Source organism: Vespa crabro, chromosome 3 (genome assembly GCF_910589235.1).
Source record: "Vespa crabro chromosome 3, iyVesCrab1.2, whole genome shotgun sequence".
NCBI lineage: Eukaryota > Metazoa > Arthropoda > Insecta > Hymenoptera > Vespidae > Vespa > Vespa crabro.
Genome location: NC_060957.1, coordinates 8,837,662 through 8,857,150, shown reverse-complemented (window position 1 = coordinate 8,857,150; position 19,489 = coordinate 8,837,662). Strand labels below are relative to the sequence as shown.

Here is a 19,489-nt window from a genome sequence, read left to right as displayed (position 1 = left end):
GCTTAAAAAAATTATTATATATATTAAAAAAAAATTAAAACTACATTTATTATAAGTACGAATAAACGAAAAAAAAAAGTTATTTACTCTTCCATAATTAATATTAACATTTAAGATAGATAAAACGAGTTCTTCTTTTTAACAACGTGTACTTAATTATTCATGAAAACAAAAGTGCAATACTCTTCTGATGTTGCATCAAATTATATTTCCGTCTTTACGTATGTAGATTCATACTGAGAAAGTAAAAAATATATACAAAACAGGTTTACTGACATTGCTATGCGATTAATAATTGATTCTCATTTATAAGCATAAAATATTTATGGGATATTGATAGTGAATGCATTGAATAATCAAATTTCTAATGATTATATAATAAAATAATAGTACTATATTTCATTAGAATATATTTTCAATATATGTGTATATAGTTTATTAACTTTCTACAAGAATAAATTTATTATAATTTGTATATACATGTACATATGAAAAATCTAATAATATAAGATGATCATATAAAAATTACAAAAGATTTTATAAACTATATAACAGTATAAATTGCTTTGTTAGAAAATAAAATAGCAACTATGTTTAAACATACTGTAAATAGTTTGGTAGTATGTAATGCTCATTTGGAAAATAAATACTCGTGTATTTAATTTTAAATAAACGTTAAAAGTATTAGACATTTTTATTATTTATAGAATTTTTTCGTCGAATCAGACGCCATATCATATAATGTTTGGCACGGTTTAAAAGCAAGGCCATAATGATTTTGGAATTCTTCCATTTTTTTCACCAAATTGTGTGCTCCATATGAATCTACCCATCTAAAAGGTCCTCCAGTGAACGGTGGAAAGCCTAATCCAAAGACAGCACCCACATCTCCTTCCAACTAGAAACGATTAAAATTATGCGTTATCATATAAAACCGATAAGATCTTATAAATTATTAAAATTACTTACAGAATTTGCTAAAATATTCTCTTCTAAACAAAGTACCGCTTCGTTGACAAATCGAGACACCATTCTCATTTGATGATCTTCAAAGGAAGTACTTCCTTTAGATTCACTTGCATACTTTTTCAAAATATTTAATGCCTCAAGATTAATATCTTTGTTCTTCGTATTCTTTTCGTATACAAATATGCCTTTGCCCGATTTACGGCCTAGTAATAAAAAGATATTTTATAATTTGGTAAATTAATAATAAAATAACGATGAGCAATCAAATGTAAGTAATTACCAAGGAAACCAGCCTTGACCATATCTGACATGATATTCGGATTTCCTCCTGTAAAACGTTCACCCAAAGCTTTTCGTAAATATACACTAATATGTGCTCCTACATCGATACCCACTTCGTCAGATAAAGTTGCTGCACCTACAGGAAATCCGAATGATTTGGTCAACTTATCCAAAACTACAGGATCAACACCTTCCTATATCCAAATATTACATTATTCATACAAACATTACTAATTAATTAATTTAATTAATTAAATTACATAGAATTTTTAAACAATAATATTTCTTCACCTGCATCAATCTAATTGCTTCTGAGATCATGGCAGACAGTATTCTTGTGGTATAAAATCCAGGTCCATCTCCAACCGTGATGACAGTCTTGCCTTGTTTTAAACCAACTTCTACAGCTGTTTTTATAGTTTCATCTGCTGTACCTTTATGAGTAATTATTTCCAATAATTGCATCTTATCTACTGGTGAGAAATAATGCATGCCAATCACCTGTATATAATAAATATATTATTATATATTAAATAAAAAACTATTTAACTTTATTTCATAGTAATAATAATAGAAAGTATACTTTTTCTGGTCGACTACTTCCAGCAGCAATCTGCGTAATAGGAATCGCAGATGTATTCGTTGCGATAATACAATATTCTGGAGCATGAGCCTCAATTTCTTTTATGACTTTATGTTTAATAGCTATATCTTCAAATACTGCTTCAATAACTAGATCTGAATTTTTGAATGAATCATATTGTAACGTGGGCTCAAGATTAGCCAAAAATTTATCCTTTTGAATTCTAAAAAACATGTTACATTTTTAAATTCTTATTATAAAATATTATTTATTTTTATACAAACTTTGTAAGACGGTGTCTTTTGACAGCATTATCTAAACCCTTCTGAATTTGACCCACTCCACGAAACAATCCAGCTTCATTAGTATCTTTCAAAATAACATCATATCCTTTATCAATGCTTACTTGTGCAATACCTGCACCCATCAAACCAGCACCAATAATGGATAATTTTCTGCGCATATATAATAAACATTATTCTCATAAATATGAAAACTAATTCATAAAATAAAGACGTACTTGACAGCATTCTTTGGTACTCCAAAACGATTTTTTTTACAAGCAGTCTGTCCGAAAAAGAGATTTGTAAGACCTTTGCACTGTGGAGTAATTGCTAATTGACCAAACGCCTTAGCTTCTGCTTCATAACCTACAGTTAGTCCTTTATCTACACCCGCACGAACTACTTCTAAAATTTTCAAAGGTGCAGGATATAGTCCTCCTGATATTTTCATAACTTGATTTTTTGCTCTTTTAAATATTTGATCTTTTACAAACTCAAAAGTTAGAGCATAATCCATAATTTTATTTTGTATTGATTTTGAATTACGATCAATTTTTAACTTTCCATTTGCTATATCTTTTGCAGCTTTTATAGCATTTTCTTCCAAGTAATGTATAGTACTGTAATAAAACATCCATAATCATTCATATTTTATATTAAGTTTAACACTTGGCATGTGGGTATACTTCGCCGCCAACTTACGCGTGCAGCGGGCGTGAATCGCGCAGAAGTTCAGTTATTCAAAAAAACCACAGTAAATCGAAAACTACTTCGTTTTTATGAACGAAACTTTTTTTATTTTACGCTTAAATATATACTGTATAATTATTTAACAAAAAAAAAACGGTATTTTTACGAAATCACAAAAATAAACGATTTATTTACAAATCTACTAAATACGTATTTTTACGTGACCCGCGCTCCAGTAACAGACTGCAAAAAACGTAAAAATACGTTGCCAGCATGCAAAGTGTTAAATATATTCAATAATATGCACAATTTATATGTTTTATGACCTTCCAGTCATTTTCAACATACTTTTCTTCAGATGATGCCACACCTGGACCAAGACGGTTAACCAGCATATCAACTAATCCAATTGTTTTAGCTTTCTTTGCTTTAAGAGTTTTGCCAGTAAGAGTCATATCAAGCGTGTTTGGAATAGAAATAAGTTTAGGCAACCGTTGTGTACCGCCTGCACCCGGAAGAAGACCAACCATTACTTCTGGTAAACCTAGACCAGTTTTGGTATCATTAACAGCAATTCGATAATGACATGCCAATGCAACCTACATAAAAAAAAAATTAAAATAAAAATTTCAACAAAATGTTTTCGCAATCAATATTTTTTTCTATTTAATACAAACAAAAAAACTATTAAATATACCTCTAAACCACCACCAAGACAACTTCCTTGAATAGCTGCTACAATTGGTTTTTTACTTTCTGCTATATTATTTAAAATTTGTTGACCAGTCTTAGATATATCGTAACCATCTTTTTCAGTTACACATTTTTGTAACATAGTCAAATCTGCACCTGCAATGAAACTACCTGGTTTTCCGCTTATCAAGACAGCAGATTTAACAGCACTGTTATTCTCTATGTCTTTCAAAATTGCAGTTATTTCTTCCATTACTTCTGAGTTTAATGTATTTACCTATTACAAATATCTAAATTATTAAAATATTTTAGTTAATTATTAAAAAATTATATAATACTAATTTAGTCTCTATTAAAAGTTTATCATATCCTAATTTAATATAGTATTCGCAATTATATTTCATATATACCTTTAATATTTTTTATAACTATTTGAATAAGTTCTACAAAAAAATATAAGATACAATATGGTACCTTAGTTCCTGGGGAATCTAACTTAATAACTGCTACATTGTCAACAACTTTACATTTGAAATGCTTTTTGCTTGACATACTTGTAAATGTTCTCAAAGGTTGTATTGTAGCTGCAAAAGTATTAAACAATAAATATAATTCATTCAAATACAAATATATATATTTTTTTAATATATATATATATATATATATTAATTTATATTAATTATATATATTAATTATATTAATTATATATATATATATATATATATATATATATTAATTTATATTAATTATATATATTAATTATATTAATTATATATATATATATATATATATATATATATATATATTAATTTATGCAAAAGTTTCTTCATTTTAATTTATTCATTAAATTAAAGTGCACATCAAAAAATTCCATTTCTCACAATCACCTGCATATGAAAGATTAACGTTTTTACGTGAAAAACGAGTAAGTGCTCCAAAGATTCTATAATTAGCCATGTTTTCTTATTCCAAACTGACTGTACTACTGCTATTCACAATCGTGCAAAACAATCACCAACAGCCCTAAGTACAAAGTTCAATAGAATTCAATTCTATATTAGTCTAGAACCTACACGTAATTAAAAATCATATTACAACTGATAAAGAAATTTTTTTTTATACTATATACATAATCCACCGAACAACGATAAAATTTTCAAAGATAATAACGTGGCTTCGAATACTTTTATATTAGTTGATAACCGAAACATTAATTTTGTCCTAAATCAGTGTGAAATGATAAAATTTAATATCACTAGCATGATATATGTCTGAATATGTAAGAAAATATCTATTTTATTGAAAATATACACTAAATATAAGCTTAGCTCTATACTATATTATTATATTATATTATTATATATAGATAAGAACTTTTATTATATTATTTATTTAAATATGGAATATTGACAATTCCGACATTATTTATTGATCACTCCAAAGGTTTAAAAAGAGCAAACATAAAAAAATAAATTTATATTAAAACTTCAAGATTTTATCATTTTTAAAGTATTAACAAGATTTTCTATAAATTTTAAAATTATACAATAATATAACAATAAATATACAATAAATATACACAATAAATAACATAACAATCGATGAAAAGTGATTAATAATTAAAAAAAAGAATGTTTATTGTTGTTAGTTTAGTTTTCTTTTATATACATTGGTCAATTTATTTATTTATTTAAATTTATCTATAACGATTACTTCGTAATAAAAATTCAAGAGAGGTAATAAGAATATAGAATATTTGTGAAATTCGTTGAAATAAGTTTGCGAAAAGTATCTTTTAGATCGCTACAATAGATGGCGCCAGGACGGAGTTGTCATCACGTTTCACAAAAAATACAACTTTCACTCTCGCACACGTCGTTGATTGGCTGGTCGAATGGAAGTGAGCAACGACCCTAGCCAATGATTAGTCCATTATTCATATAGGTTAGTAAAATAAAAGAGAAATAAGCTAGTAAAAATAAAAAAGAAATAGGCTAATAAAAATAAAAAAAGTTCAATCTAATTAAAATCTTTATTTTAAAAACATGCAACAATAGTATTTAAAGTATTGTAATTCATTTATATATTTTTGAAGTGAAATTTCTTAGATCACGATAATGCGAATCAATTAATTAGGAATTGGAATGAAACGAAAAATGAAATGCGTAGAAAAGTTCCACTCTTCAATATAGTGTATATGCTTGGTTTTACATTTCCATTTCATGCTACGCTTATCAATGAATTGGTATTTGAAAAGAGAGAAACATATTTCACATTTTTATTTCTTTCTCAGTTCGTTTCTACTTTATGTAAAGAGATAATAGAGCGAGTTATATGCGTTTCATATAAAAACTTCTTTCCTGTATATACTATTCAATCATACATTATATATTTTCGATTTATATTAATTGACAGAATTAACATTGTCGAAAAAAGAAACAAGCGTAGAACGTGTAAGAGCATTCCGTGAAAGACAGCCTGCCCAAAAACATCCCAAAAAAACCCAAGAAAGTACCCTACAGCGTTTAAAGGGATTTCAAGAGCGCCAAAAGACGTTGAAAAATAGAATTGCAATAACATCAACAATGTCAACCATTCAATCATTTATGTTATAACAAAATCACTGCAAATAAAACACAGAAATATAGATTTAAAGCACCATTCAACAACAATCGCTAAACAACAATCTTAAAATCCATAATAATATCCGAATATGTTCGATATTACATTTCTAAATTCGAAATTCAACTTTTATATGAATAACAATTCAATAATGTCAACTACAAAATGTAGGACTATAATCAACGCAGTATTCGCCAGATATTTAAATGATCTGAAATCTGAAATTTATATATCATATTTTAGTTATCATAATCCAATAGTCTCTTTGTTTGATTATAAGAGAATGAATATGTCCAAAACATAATAATATGTATAAAATATATTGTATAATGAAATATAAAAGAAATATGGAACTAGTATGTGTAAATAAATATTGTTACATTCAATTTAAATATTTTTATGAAAAAATAAATGTTAATTAAATTAATTAAATTGATTCTATAGATTTCACTTTTAATGCATGTAGAAACCACGTACTCATATTTTTTAATATATTGTTATATATTCTATGTTACTCGAAAGCAATGGTAATTAAATCTCTATCATTTCTATTAAAAGAGGCCACAGTTAAGTAGATAAATACATTAGAAACGAACAGGCGCTATTCTTTATAAATACCGCCATTGACAGTATGTGGCTAGTGCTACACTAACAAAAAAAAAAATTAACAACTTAGTGGCGCTACTTTTGATTTTCTTGTACTTTGGAGAAGGGAGAAAGAACTCTATTATCACATTATATATTTCTTTTATCGAAGTAACTGACTATGACAAATTCGTATATATATATATATATAGACAATAAATATTATATATGTATAATAAATTAAAGAAAATGTTTAATTTCTAAATGTTAAAGTTATATGAATAGAACTTTTTTTTTATACTTTTGACAGCTATTAATTAAAAAATGTTTTAACTTCAACATATTTTATCATTTTTTCTAATTAATAGATTTAAATCATTAGACGAGGAAAATGATATATTTATATATTTATAAAATAAGTAGAATAAAAAGTAAGACAATGTACCCAAAAAATTACTCTTATTATTATCATATATTATATAAACATATACATAATCATATATATATATATGCATAAACAATTAAACATATTACATTTATATATAAAAAAATAACTATTTGCAGATATTAAATATTTGTAAGCATTATTCTCTATCATTAACATTATTGTATAACACATTAAAATACTAATATTGCATACAGTACAAATGAACATTTAAATCTATATGATAACTACAAGTGACTGCATAAATTTGAAGAACTCCGAATTTTGAATGCTAATGTTGGCTGCTGTTGGTTTTCTTAAGTGATATAAAATGGACGAAACCCAATAATTATGTATAGTACTTTTATTAAAGAAAGATTATAAATATTATTTTACTATTGTTTTAAAATGAATAATTAAATTATTTTAACTATAAAACCTTTTTCTGAAAAATATAATAAAGGATGTATATACTAAGAAAGCGTTTCTACAATAATTACTTACTTATATTTGCATTAACTTTTGTTTTTGTATTGTTCTTTTGTGAATACTTTATATATTATATAGTGCTTACACAGGTTAGTGAAACTATATTACATGACAACCTTTTATTTGATATTGCAAGTAAACTGAGTGATTTTTGTGAATTAGTGTAATTGGCCATCCTTAGACCCACATAAAACTGTTTCGTCTATTGATTCACCAAAGCTTAATGAACGTCCTGTACGAGCAATGTTCATTTCTGATACTCATTTACTTGGTCCAAAAAATGGTCACTGGTTTGATAAGTTGAGAAGGTAATAAATAAGCATGATGTTTATTATTGTAACTTAATTTAAACATTTTATAAATTGTTAATAATTATAGATTGCATTTTTAATTATTATATTTATCATTATTACCAAATAAATTTTTGATATTTAATATTATTATATTCAATAAAAAGTAAATAATTTGTTTTCAGAGAATGGCAAATGTATAGAGCATTTCAAACGTCAATAGCAATTCATAAACCAGATATAATTTTTATTTTAGGTACATAAAATATATACATTGGTATCAATAATCAAGTTATACATATAACTATTAACAACTATTATAGGTGATATATTTGATGAAGGTGATTGGTCTAATGATAAGGAATTTGACAATTATGTATCAAGATTTCGTTCACTGTTTTCTGTGTCAAATGGCATTCGCCTTTATACTGTAGCTGGAAATCACGATATAGGATTTCATTATGGTATTTTTAATAATTACATTTTATGATAACTATTTACAATAATTATTCTTTAGAGCTGCTTATTATATAGCGTTATTAAGTAATAGTATTTTAATTTAAGTAAACTAAAATTTTTTTAGCCATAACACCTTACTCAAATCAAAGATTTGTAAATAAAATGAAAGCACCCAGTGTTCGAAGAATCAGCTCAAATGGTAATCATTTTATCTTAATCAATAGTATGGCACTAGAAGGAGATGGTTGTTTTCTGTGCAAATCTACAGAAATTGCAATAAATAAAGTTGCTGGTAAGCTTTATAAATTTATTATTATACTAGTTAATTAAAAAATTTTAATTATTAGTAAATTTGGAAAACAAATAATACTTTTTTAGATCATTTAAAATGTGCGAAAGGAATACGTAATAATTGCACTAAAAGTGATGAATTATCCATATACAGTCGGCCTATTCTTCTTCAGGTTTATAATATATTTATGAATATACAAATGGAAATTAATTTCAATAGAAAATAAAAAAAAATTATATTTTTTTGTTTATTACAGCATTACCCATTGTATCGTATATCTGATGAAATATGTAATGAACTTGATGAAGCACCACATGAAATAAAACGTTTACAATTTCGTGAACGATGGGAATGTTTGTCAAAGGAAGCATCTGAACAAGTAAATAAAAAATTCTAAATGTTATTTGTTTTATTCTTAAGTATATAAAATAGATGAATTTAAAGCTTTTAGATATTTTAAACCCAAGACTGGTTGTTGGTGGTCATACTCACTATGGTTGCAGAAGAATACACAGAGATGATATTTTGGAATTTACAATCCCCTCTTTTAGCTGGAGAAATATCAATAATCCATCTTTCCTGTTGGTAAGTTTTTTAATATATCAAATGTTTTGTTAAATATAATAGTTCTCCAAGAGTTATATGAAATTTTGTTGTAGGGTATATTCACTCCAAGTAATTTTTCTGTATCAAAATGTTACATGCCAGTTGAATCTACTGTGATCTTAATATATAGCATAAGTATAGTATGCTTTTTCATATGTTTAATTATAAAATATATACCTAAAACAATTCTAATTGTATTTTTGAAGGTGAAATCATAATATTAATCTGATCTTTCATATGTTCCTACATATTTATAGTCCTATTGTTTCAATATTCTAAATAAAATACAGAGAAAGGAAATTTTATCTTTACATTGTTTAATAAATGTATGAATATAACCAACAGTATTAAAGAAATTATACATCAACACATGTCATGGGCAGATATGTTATTTACATCATTTATAGTATAAAAAAGAATTTTCTTTGAATTATACAAGTTAAGATATTTTACATATTGTTAATATCGAATATATGTTATTAAATATATTAAGCCATATTTATAAATTATAACAACTATATTATGAATAAAGATTTATATAATTTTAGTAAAAAAGATTATAAATTGCATTAATATTAAACAATAATTAAAATTATATATATTAGATTGCCCCAAAGTTTCTTTTGTTTTATAAAGAAATAATAGGTTAATAACAGTTTATCTTTTATATTATTTTATTGAATTACGTACGATCCATTTTGTTTTATTATCCATCTTTCCAGAACTTCTGGAATTTGCTAGCAAAATATCGTTCTAGCATTTTTGTCATTTATTGTATTAAAATTTTTATAAGAAATTATTTTAAGAAAATTTTTTAATAAAAGAAATAAGTAGTAATCAAACGGGGCAATATCCGGAAAGTGTGAAGAGTGAGATAGAATCAAATGATAACAATTTGTTCCTGATGGTCAAAGACACATGGGGTTTGGCGTTATTGTGAAATTGCTTCCTTCAATTTGTCCAGTTGAAAACAATATTTCACAGAATTGATTGTTTCACCTTGTGGAAGGAGTTCATAATAAATGATACTTGATTAGTTCCGTATTCATATTGGATAGATGTTCTTCATCTTTCAAATTAAAATTACCAGTTACAAACCTCCTAAATCAACTGAAAACTGTCTGAACTTTTGTAGCACCACTTCCACATACGGTGTAAATATCACTTGCGATATTTTTAGCACTGTTGTAATATTAGCTATCGCAAATATTTCCTTTGATTTACTATACTTAAAAACGTATATAAGACTTTAATGAAATGTGTTCTATGATAGCTAGACGATGATTAAAGATAATGGCCACAACGTTTGATAAATAACATTTCATGTTTGTATAAACACTGCTAAATAAAGCAGTTGCGTGCAGATAACTAAAGAAACTTTTGGGACAACTAAATACTATATTAATAACGAAAAATACATATGATGTGTATAAAATTATTAATAAACAAATCATATATAAATATTCATAATTATATATAAATTACCCATGACATATCAAATTTTTATACTAAAGACTAATAGTTCATATATATAATTAATTCAATCATGTATCATTACATCATAATAAATAATAACTAATGCATTTTTTCTTAATTTTCACAATTTACAAGGATTGACAAATAATACTTCCTCTGTTTCTATATATCCTAAGTGTTCCTATTTCTAGTACTCTTATAAAAAATCTAAACAAATTAGGTTTGAAGGAAACTTAATACTTTTATAACATTTTTGTGATGCATGAAAAAAGTGTCGATTTTTACACTGAAAATAGCTTTATAGATTCATATACATATAATGCATGTCATATACACTATGTATAGTTTTTTATAAGTTATTAATAGCATTTTGTATCATGTATGTAAATGTTGTATTATATGTATGTTTGCATGAATATACATACATATGGACATAAAATGAATTACTTCAGATTTTGTTAACTCTTATTTTGTTTCATAATTTAACAAGCAGATATACTGCTTTTCTCTTAATTTCATAATTAAAAAATAACCTAATACTCACAATGAACAAATAGATAAAGTTACATTCGCACAGCACTCAATGAGTTCATTTATGACAATTAGGACTAGTCTATTTAACTGCTGCATATATTTTTCGAATGAAAGCGTATGCAGCAAAAAAGCCAATTGTACCAGTCAACAACCAAAACGTAAGCACCATTAATGCTGTATATGCAAAATACATCAGCGTTGGAACCAATTCTGTTATTTCTAATTTGGTCATAAAGTAAAAAACCGAATATGCTAGCACATATATAGCTGATCCACCACTAACCATAAAACTTCTCCACCACCATCTGTAATCCTGTAATTAAATAAAAATTATGATTAATTATTAATTAAAAGTATAAATATAAATATTACAAAATATGTTATAATATACATACTTCTGCACATAACTGCAAATATACCAGAAATACAGATATTTGAGCACATGAAATGAGAAGAATACAAAATACTAAAAATAAAAATCCAAAAAGATAGTAAAATTGATTTTCCCATAATGCAGTCAAAATGAAGAATAATTCTATGAACACCGCACCAAATGGTAGTATGCCTGCCATCAATGTACTGAAAAAAAAATGTAAATCTCTCTTCTACATTAACATTAAAAATATGATTATAATATAAAATACGTTTAAACTCTTACCAGAATATTGGATTCATATACCATAACTGATCTGGAATTTGCCTAGGAATTTGGTTTGTTCTCACAGGATGTGTAAATGGATGTTTACGATAACCAAAGAAATATCCAAGAAATACTAAAGGAAGTGAGATACCAAACCATAGACAAAGCAATGCTAACATAGTAGTAAATGGAACTGCTCCTGAACTGTGTTTTCCCCATATGAAGAAATTTAAGAAAAAACATGTAGTAAACACTATGCCAGGATAAAGTGTTGCTGTCTACAAATTTCATATAATAATTTGTCGACGAAATGAACTATATCATATTACTTATTATATTTTAACTTTATTACAAACTTTATAAATATATTTATCAACTTACCAACAGTGCAGCTCTTCTCCATTCTCGTCCTCGCACAGTTTTATAGAGACGTGCGGAAAAATATCCAGCGATTGATCCAGAAAATACAAATAAAAATATAGCACAAGTTCCTAATGCTCCTCTACTTGCTGGTGAAAGCATTCCAAGCATGGCAAAAACTGTAAATAGATAATATACATTTAACTGTAAACAAATTCTGCAGTAAATATATTTAAAACTTTATTATTATTATCTTACATATTGTAATTAGTGCCATAAAAAATATTTGAATGCCATTGCCTATTACTGCAGCGAACAAACGTGAATTAGGAGGTGGTCTGAAAACATCTCCATGAACTAATTTCCAACCAGTTTCTTCAGTAGTTTCATCTAAATTAGCTAGACTATCACTGTCACCTGCATTATAACGAGCTATATCTCTTTTAAGAATCCTTACCATGATCGTTGTAAGAATACCTGTGGATAAATTGTTTAAATATTATTAATGGATATCATCTTTAAAATTATAAGTTATAAAGTTATAAAATAAAAAACTAAAGTTATTTCATTTACCATATAGAAAAAAAACTACAAGGAGTGAATTTATAATAGAGAACCAATGAATTTCAACGTCATTCATTTCTAAATATGTGTCCCATCTGCTTGCCCAACTCACATCTGATCTTTTCCATTCTACAGAATATAAGAATAACAATCTAGTACTTTTAGGGTTAACAAATTGTGGGCTTGCTTGAGAAGGTAATATACACGTATTTCCTTCATATTTCAGTTTATTTATATCCACTGATCGAGCTTCCACTTCAAATTCTACTACTCTAAATTGATTTCTACAAGAAGCATATAAACATTGATTTAGTATATGTACAAAATAAATTATATATGAAACAATATAAACAATACATACTCTCCATGTTCGTGATATCCTAATTTCAATATCAAATGATTATTAATATAAATTTGATCATCTATAACACCTCCTAATCTATATCCATGATAAACTACTTCACTTTTAGTTCCCTTATGAAATTTCTTGGTAGCGGCTGGCAAATTATCTATTAATCTATATGTAAAATGCAAAATATGACATAAAAAAACAAAAATTACTAAATGAACACAATATGAACGATGTAAACTTTATCTTACAAATGCACAGAATAATCATGCTGAATACGTTCTATTGCACATTGAGATTCTTCTTCATTCCAAGTCATTGGATTATTTTGTCCATGACATAAAAGTCTACAACTTATATCTTGTTTCATCATAACTTCATATGGTGTATTTACAATTCTGGAATTAAAAACAAAAATTATTATTAAATGTAACAAATATTTAACAAATTAATTTAAAAAAATTACATAATTTTTAAATTTTACCTATCACCACGTAATACTTCTCCCAAATTTTCTGATTTATAAATAAGTGTTCCATTCTTTGGTCTACAAAACTTAAGAGAATAATATTCATATGGTAATTGTGTATGAGTACTTGTCATTTTAACTGCTTTGACATCAATTTTTTGCCCTTTCTTAAATTCAACTGGTGCAACACCCGGTACATAAAAGCCATTTGTTTCAATTAAAAAAGATATTATCATAAGGATAGAAACATTCCTTTTTATTCTTCCCTGTTTGAATAAAGATTGATCTATAATATCATACTTAGATATAAAGGAAGAATTAACATTATATATATATACACACACACATATATATATATTATATATTATACATATAACGTACAATGACATATAGAAAATATAATATTTTTCACATAATTATATATATATATATATATATATATGTATATATATATATATATATATATATATATAACTAATTAAAATAAGTGTCACTTCATTTTATTCGCAAATGCAATAAAATTTATAACAACACTTTGTTTATATACAATTAGCATAGGATTTTGAAAATTACAGATATCAAACAAAACTAAAAATATTATTATACATTGTGTTATCCTATATTAATATTTTCTGATAAAAGAAATATAATGTATATATGCGTCGTCTAATTTAAAGGGACGTTGCACAAAACCGTTCCTACCATTCCTATAACTTTATATTTATTAAAGGGGCGTCACGCCGCTCACAAACTTAGAACTTGCTGCTAACCACTCACACTATTCACTTTCACGTCAAAAATGATATTTACTTATACTTGAAGTTCTTCGCGAAACATCTGATAAGTAAGGCAACGATGAGAAATATTTTTATAAAAAAATCCCTAGAATTTGTTACTTTCCTAACCTTTAGTATATTGCAGTATTGCAGTATTGCCAAGTATTAGAAGAAGTGCGTAATATGATATATACTAATATTAAGAAGATATACGATTTATATATCAATGTACATAAGTATTTCAGAGATATTTCCAAAATTTATGTCTAAAGTTCAATGTAAATATAAGAAAACATGTAACTACAAATATAAGGATCAAAATCAAAATCATTCTTTATCATAGATATTATTATATATTTGTATTTCTATTAAAACTGCTTCAATATCGCGTACTCCATTTCTGTATTTATTGAACTTACTTATATCAGGATCTTTTTGTATGTTTTTTAAAATTTTAGCTGTGAAGATCATACTTTATTCGTGCATTATGTGGCAGTTTACTGTAACCATATCAAAAAAATTTTATAAACGTCTAGATTGAAATTCCCGCATTTTTTTAATACCCTTAGATGAAGGAAGTAGATTCAGCGTAAAGACACTTTATTATTTAAGTAGATAAAACATTTTGTTAATTGTATTGTATAAATTTATATTTTAGAATAGTATTTCTATGTTCAATAAGAGTTTATGTTTATGAAAAGTAATATTTATACGATTAATTACACAACAGTTGGTGTTTTGACCAGGCTTTTCCAAGAGAAAAAATATACCCAGGAAAAGTAAAATAACGTCCCACGTGGGGACTCGTTTAATTACAAGTTACGTTGTTTAGATATGCATTTATTCGTTTAATTTTTATTGCAGAACAATGGTACAAGTAAGTGCAAACTTTTGAACAAATTACATTGATGAATTTTTATTTCTTATTCCTAAATGAATGCATTTTTCTGTCAGTTCTATTGGGAATTCTTTATTGTTTTTTTTTTTTCCGCTGTCATCCATTAGTAAATAGGAAAGATGGCAGCAGATTATTGCGCTTTTTTCCCATATATTCGCAAGGCAGACATTTTTCTAAAAACTAAGTGTTTACTTTAATATTTCTGTTACATTGTCTTTGAACATAGTGTACATCATAATTTCCTGGATGAAATTTTGCGCGGTTTTCATTTTTTAAATGGGATGTAGTGAATATTGAAATAAACATACAGTGAAATTAAAATTTTCAATTTTGATTATCTTTAACATAACGCGTGGTGTGTTCTAAAGGCGAAAAAATATTTATTAAAGTGTAAACAAACATATGTGAGATATGAAAGTACGTTTCTCATAACAAGATATACATATATATTACAGCATATAATTTCTTTTTATTAGTAATATAAAAACATTATGAACAAAGGATTATTTTAAATATTGTTTTCAACATATTTTTTTTTTTTATAATTTTTATAATATTTATTAAATGTCAGTTTTAATTTAATTATTGAATGTTATAAATTATATTTGTAGGCAATTGATGAAATGGAACAAAGGGATCTCCCACAGGCTTTTCGCCTGCTTGGGGAAATGAATGCTAATGTCCTACAAGTAAACCAACTTGTAGATAATATGTTGGTTCGTGTAAAAAATGGAGAAATTTCTACGGATAAGGGTCTTAGTTTCTTAGAAATGAAATATCATATGTTACTTTCTTATCTTATTAATTTAACTTACGTAGTTTTAAGAAAATGTTCAGGTGAACGTATTGAAGGTGACCCCTCTATCGATCGCCTTATTGAAATCAGGACAGTCCTAGAAAAAATCCGACCAATAGATCACAAGCTAAAATATCAGATAGATAAACTTGTTAAGACTGCAGTAACTGGTACCACTAACAGTAATGATCCCACTAACTTTAAAGCAAATCCTGATGCAATAATTGCAAAAATTGATAGTTTTGACGAAGAGTCGGATAGTGATCAAGACGGTGATGAAGATGGTTTTAAATCATCTCAAAGCAGGAAATCAAATATCTATGTGCCACCAAAACTTGCTGCTGTTCACTATGGTTTGTAATAGTGCCATTAATGTAGTACTTTTTTTTCTTGATTTCTTCTATAATACAATATCTTTGCTTTTATAGATGGAGATGAAACAGCAGCAGAAAAGATGCGTAAAGCTGGTGAAAGAGCCCGTAGACGTGCAGTCTCAGGTGCAGTGTTAAGGGAATTGAAAGAAGAATACCTAGATGCACCAATAGAGGATGCACAAGGCTTAATTGAAAAACAAGCTAGTTTGGGGCGTGAGAACAAACGAAAGATCGAATACGAAGAGAACTACATGACACGTTTACCTGTTACAAAACAAGAAAAACATAGACGCCGTCAGATAACAACTCTTGGTACTCTTGGTGATGAAATTACTAGTTTTGGAGAGACTTCATCTGTACCAACTAAAACAAGAAAAACTCAGAAAAAGGGAAAAGCTAAAAGAAGTAAAAATCTTTTTTTATATTTAATTATTAATTATAAATATACATCTTTTAACATAGAAGTTATATTGTCATGTATTTATAGGTTTTAAGAAAAAACGGCACCACTAAATCAGCTTTATAGTAACTTATAGAGCAGAGTTTCATACAGCATTAATTATTAAGGTAACGTGCAACAAAATTTACTTAACTTCTTCTTGACAACAGCAGATGCCACTAATACTCGTTTACTAAATAATGCTATAACTCATAACATCTAGTAATGAAAGACTACCATCGATGGTGAAGTAAAATAGCACGATGGTAATTTATTACTGTATAAGACATACTAATGGTCGTGTAATTAATACTTATAGTTAATACTGATTTTAACCTTTAACTGTTGTATGAAATCAATTTTTATCTGTGGAGTTGAAATATTCCATCAAAAAGAAGAAATAGTATATTGGTATGAGAGGAAACACAGTTCCAATAATATATGTGAGATACATACGAGCTTAATTTAATAAAACAAAGATTCTCATCATGTATATGGTTAAGAGACTAATGGATTTCGGCTCCAAGATCTAAAATTGTAAGTTAAGCATAAAAGTTGAAAGTAGGCAATGGGTCTGCTTTATTTTGAGATATTCTCCAGCTATAAATAATGGAATCAATAACATAGCAGGAGGAATGATATTGAATTAATTGTTACAAAAGCGTAAAAATCACAAGACATTCAGTGCAAAGTTACGAAATTCGTGTTTAACAAGGAAGAATACTGTTTAGGAACTGCAAAAATTTTGCAACTTCTACGAATAATGATTCATTGTATGATATCGCATGTCTTAGGATTTTCTCGCTGTCTAGTGTAGTAAAGTAGTTACTAGTTTAACTATTAAATGTATGTTTCGTTTGTGTTTTTCCCCTGGTGAACTGTTGAGGCTATTACATCTTGATGTGAATCATATTTTATGTTAAGTTTCTTTTCGCAATGTATTTATACATTGTAATTGTTATTTTAACTAAAAATTAATTTCATTAAGTGGTTAAACTTATATTAAATATAATATAAGGATAACATAATCGTGTCAAAATTCAAAATTGATATGGTAAATTTCTGTAGTACTGTTTAAGTTTGCAGTATTTAGTTTTTAAGGAGGGGGAACATGTCACGTCGAAGTACAAACTAATAAAGGAAGACTAGAGCGAAAATCACTTCTGCAATAGTGAATAAGACCTGTACAATCAAATCGCGGGATATATTTAGCTCTTGCGCTTGAATAGGTTCCATTTTTTAAATATTACTAAATGAGATTACAGGGTGACTTTTTCATATTAAAGGAGAACTACCTCCTTTAAAATAAAAGAAATGCAATATTGTGTAGATTTCTAACACAGTTCACGCTTGGGTATGAGTGTCCATTGCTCGTTCCTGCAGAAGTGGTCCGCATTACCTTTGAGAGTGTTAATTCGCTATATGCTAACCAAGAGCTCAACCATCCATAGATGTTATATTTTTTACAGAAGTGTTCATAGATTGAGCTATCTTGGTAAGGCATGATGTTACATGTGCCTCCTCTTTTCTAATCTGTGAAAATGATTAAAATGTGATAAATTATTCATGAAATAATATGTAAAAAAAAAAAACTAACAAAATAGCACAATTGCTGGGCATTATTTACAAGTGCTAGCAAGCCTAATGTCAGCAGCCTTGTCGTATTTGGTAATGAAGTTGAAATACCGAATAGCGGAAAAATTTTGAGATAATTTGTGTTATAACACTTGCGTGTGAGCATGAATGATTGCAAGTGTATGTATAATGTTGCTCTACATTTTAAGGAAACAAAAGTATAAACGCAATTAGTTTCAAGATTTGTCCGTGATTTGGATTTTTCATACTCCATGCATAGACGATAATTTTCTAAGCACCCTTACAACTAAGAGATCTATGAGCCCAGAACAAATTTATAGTATACACAGTCTGTTTCAATCAATCAACTATTTTCATATCAACACAAACTATATATATGTTATATATATATATATATATATATATATATATATATATATAATATATATATTTATATATAATATATATATTTACGCCGAAAGAAATATTATTTACAATAAAAATATAAACTGGGAGACTTGTAGAATAGTATAAATTCAATAAGTTTTGTTTTAAATACTAGCAATATAATCGTCAATGTTTTGGGCTTGTAGTAAGAGAGTATGGGTGTAAAAAAGATATTCATATGAGACACATATCCGCACACAACATATAGCAGCAAGATAATAGGATTATATTGAATACACTACCTCAAATCAATAGAAATATGGAGTTACAGTAATGAAACTGTAACAGTTTCGTTTACATCACTATGTCATTTTTTATTATTTAAATATTTACTAATACTGAGGTTTTTTTAGTAAAATTCTTCAGCTTGTTGTATTATATTTAAAAAATATATAAAGTTTATTCTATTTGAAATTGAATTCTTTTCATATGTTCTTGTATCTACATAGTAGATAGATATGATTGATCAATGTACAGAAAGACTTAAGGAATGTAAACGTTACTGTAAACAGTGATTTTAAAGT

General features: G+C 26.8%; 5 protein-coding genes and 1 long non-coding RNA gene across 9 annotated transcripts in view; 4 read left to right on the top strand and 2 right to left on the bottom strand.

Moving 5' to 3' along the window:
* Positions 1-657: 657 nt before the first annotated feature.
* Positions 658-4,674, bottom strand: LOC124422770 (trifunctional enzyme subunit alpha, mitochondrial). The gene is made up of 11 exons (XM_046959657.1): positions 4,389-4,674; positions 3,976-4,085; positions 3,506-3,778; positions 3,157-3,407; positions 2,355-2,738; positions 2,119-2,289; positions 1,835-2,057; positions 1,543-1,752; positions 1,250-1,445; positions 970-1,172; positions 658-898 (listed from the first exon to the last, which is right to left on the bottom strand). Exons 1-11 carry the CDS (start codon positions 4,456-4,458, stop codon positions 698-700), a joined length of 2,292 nt encoding a protein of 763 aa, XP_046815613.1. The 5' UTR covers positions 4,459-4,674; the 3' UTR covers positions 658-697.
* Positions 4,675-5,402: 728 nt separating this feature from the next.
* On the top strand, positions 5,403-6,064 carry LOC124422771. Its single transcript, XR_006941918.1, has 2 exons — positions 5,403-5,445; positions 5,917-6,064. It is a non-coding gene; the product is annotated as an uncharacterized LOC124422771 (long non-coding RNA).
* A 1,367-nt stretch (positions 6,065-7,431) lies between these two features.
* On the top strand, positions 7,432-9,573 carry LOC124422758 (metallophosphoesterase 1). 2 transcript variants are annotated; one of them, XM_046959633.1, is made up of 9 exons: positions 7,432-7,710; positions 7,784-7,929; positions 8,097-8,167; positions 8,235-8,375; positions 8,495-8,662; positions 8,749-8,834; positions 8,919-9,041; positions 9,095-9,247; positions 9,322-9,573. In XM_046959633.1, exons 1-9 carry the CDS (start codon positions 7,597-7,599, stop codon positions 9,484-9,486), a joined length of 1,167 nt encoding a protein of 388 aa, XP_046815589.1. In that variant the 5' UTR covers positions 7,432-7,596; the 3' UTR covers positions 9,487-9,573. The 2 variants fall into 2 exon arrangements, with proteins under 2 accessions (XP_046815589.1, XP_046815591.1); XM_046959635.1 differs by having other exon boundaries at positions 7,438-7,710; positions 9,107-9,247.
* LOC124422757 (transmembrane 9 superfamily member 4) lies at positions 9,238-14,519 on the bottom strand. 2 transcript variants are annotated; one of them, XR_006941917.1, is made up of 11 exons: positions 14,363-14,519; positions 13,676-13,926; positions 13,443-13,589; positions 13,204-13,359; positions 12,852-13,126; positions 12,537-12,755; positions 12,300-12,457; positions 11,937-12,196; positions 11,674-11,857; positions 11,289-11,591; positions 9,238-9,346 (listed from the first exon to the last, which is right to left on the bottom strand). XR_006941917.1 is itself a non-coding variant. In XM_046959632.1 (10 exons), the coding sequence occupies exons 1-10, from the start codon at positions 14,363-14,365 to the stop codon at positions 11,358-11,360; spliced, it is 1,887 nt and encodes a 628-aa protein (XP_046815588.1). In that variant the 5' UTR covers positions 14,366-14,519; the 3' UTR covers positions 10,831-11,357. The 2 variants fall into 2 exon arrangements, 1 of the variants encoding a protein (XP_046815588.1); XM_046959632.1 differs by lacking the exon at positions 9,238-9,346 and having other exon boundaries at positions 10,831-11,591.
* A 645-nt stretch (positions 14,520-15,164) lies between these two features.
* LOC124422584 (neuroguidin) overlaps positions 15,165-19,489 on the top strand; it is a 4,535-nt gene continuing 210 nt past the window's right edge. Inside the window, exons 1-4 of one of the 2 annotated variants that reach the window (XM_046959245.1) lie at positions 15,165-15,313; positions 15,946-16,483; positions 16,559-16,909; positions 16,992-19,489. The exon at positions 16,992-19,489 is cut by the window's right edge and continues 210 nt beyond it. In XM_046959245.1, coding sequence (XP_046815201.1) covers positions 15,305-15,313; positions 15,946-16,483; positions 16,559-16,909; positions 16,992-17,017 — 924 coding nt within the window. In that variant the 5' untranslated portion in view covers positions 15,165-15,304 and the 3' untranslated portion in view covers positions 17,018-19,489. The other variant, XM_046959246.1, reaches the window with a different exon arrangement.
* Positions 17,050-19,489, top strand: part of LOC124422583 (eukaryotic translation initiation factor 4E-binding protein Mextli) — an 11,641-nt gene continuing 9,201 nt past the window's right edge. The window contains exon 1 of the mRNA XM_046959243.1: positions 17,050-17,071. The gene's annotated coding sequence lies outside the window, so the exon portion shown is untranslated. The remainder of the gene's footprint in view (positions 17,072-19,489) is intronic.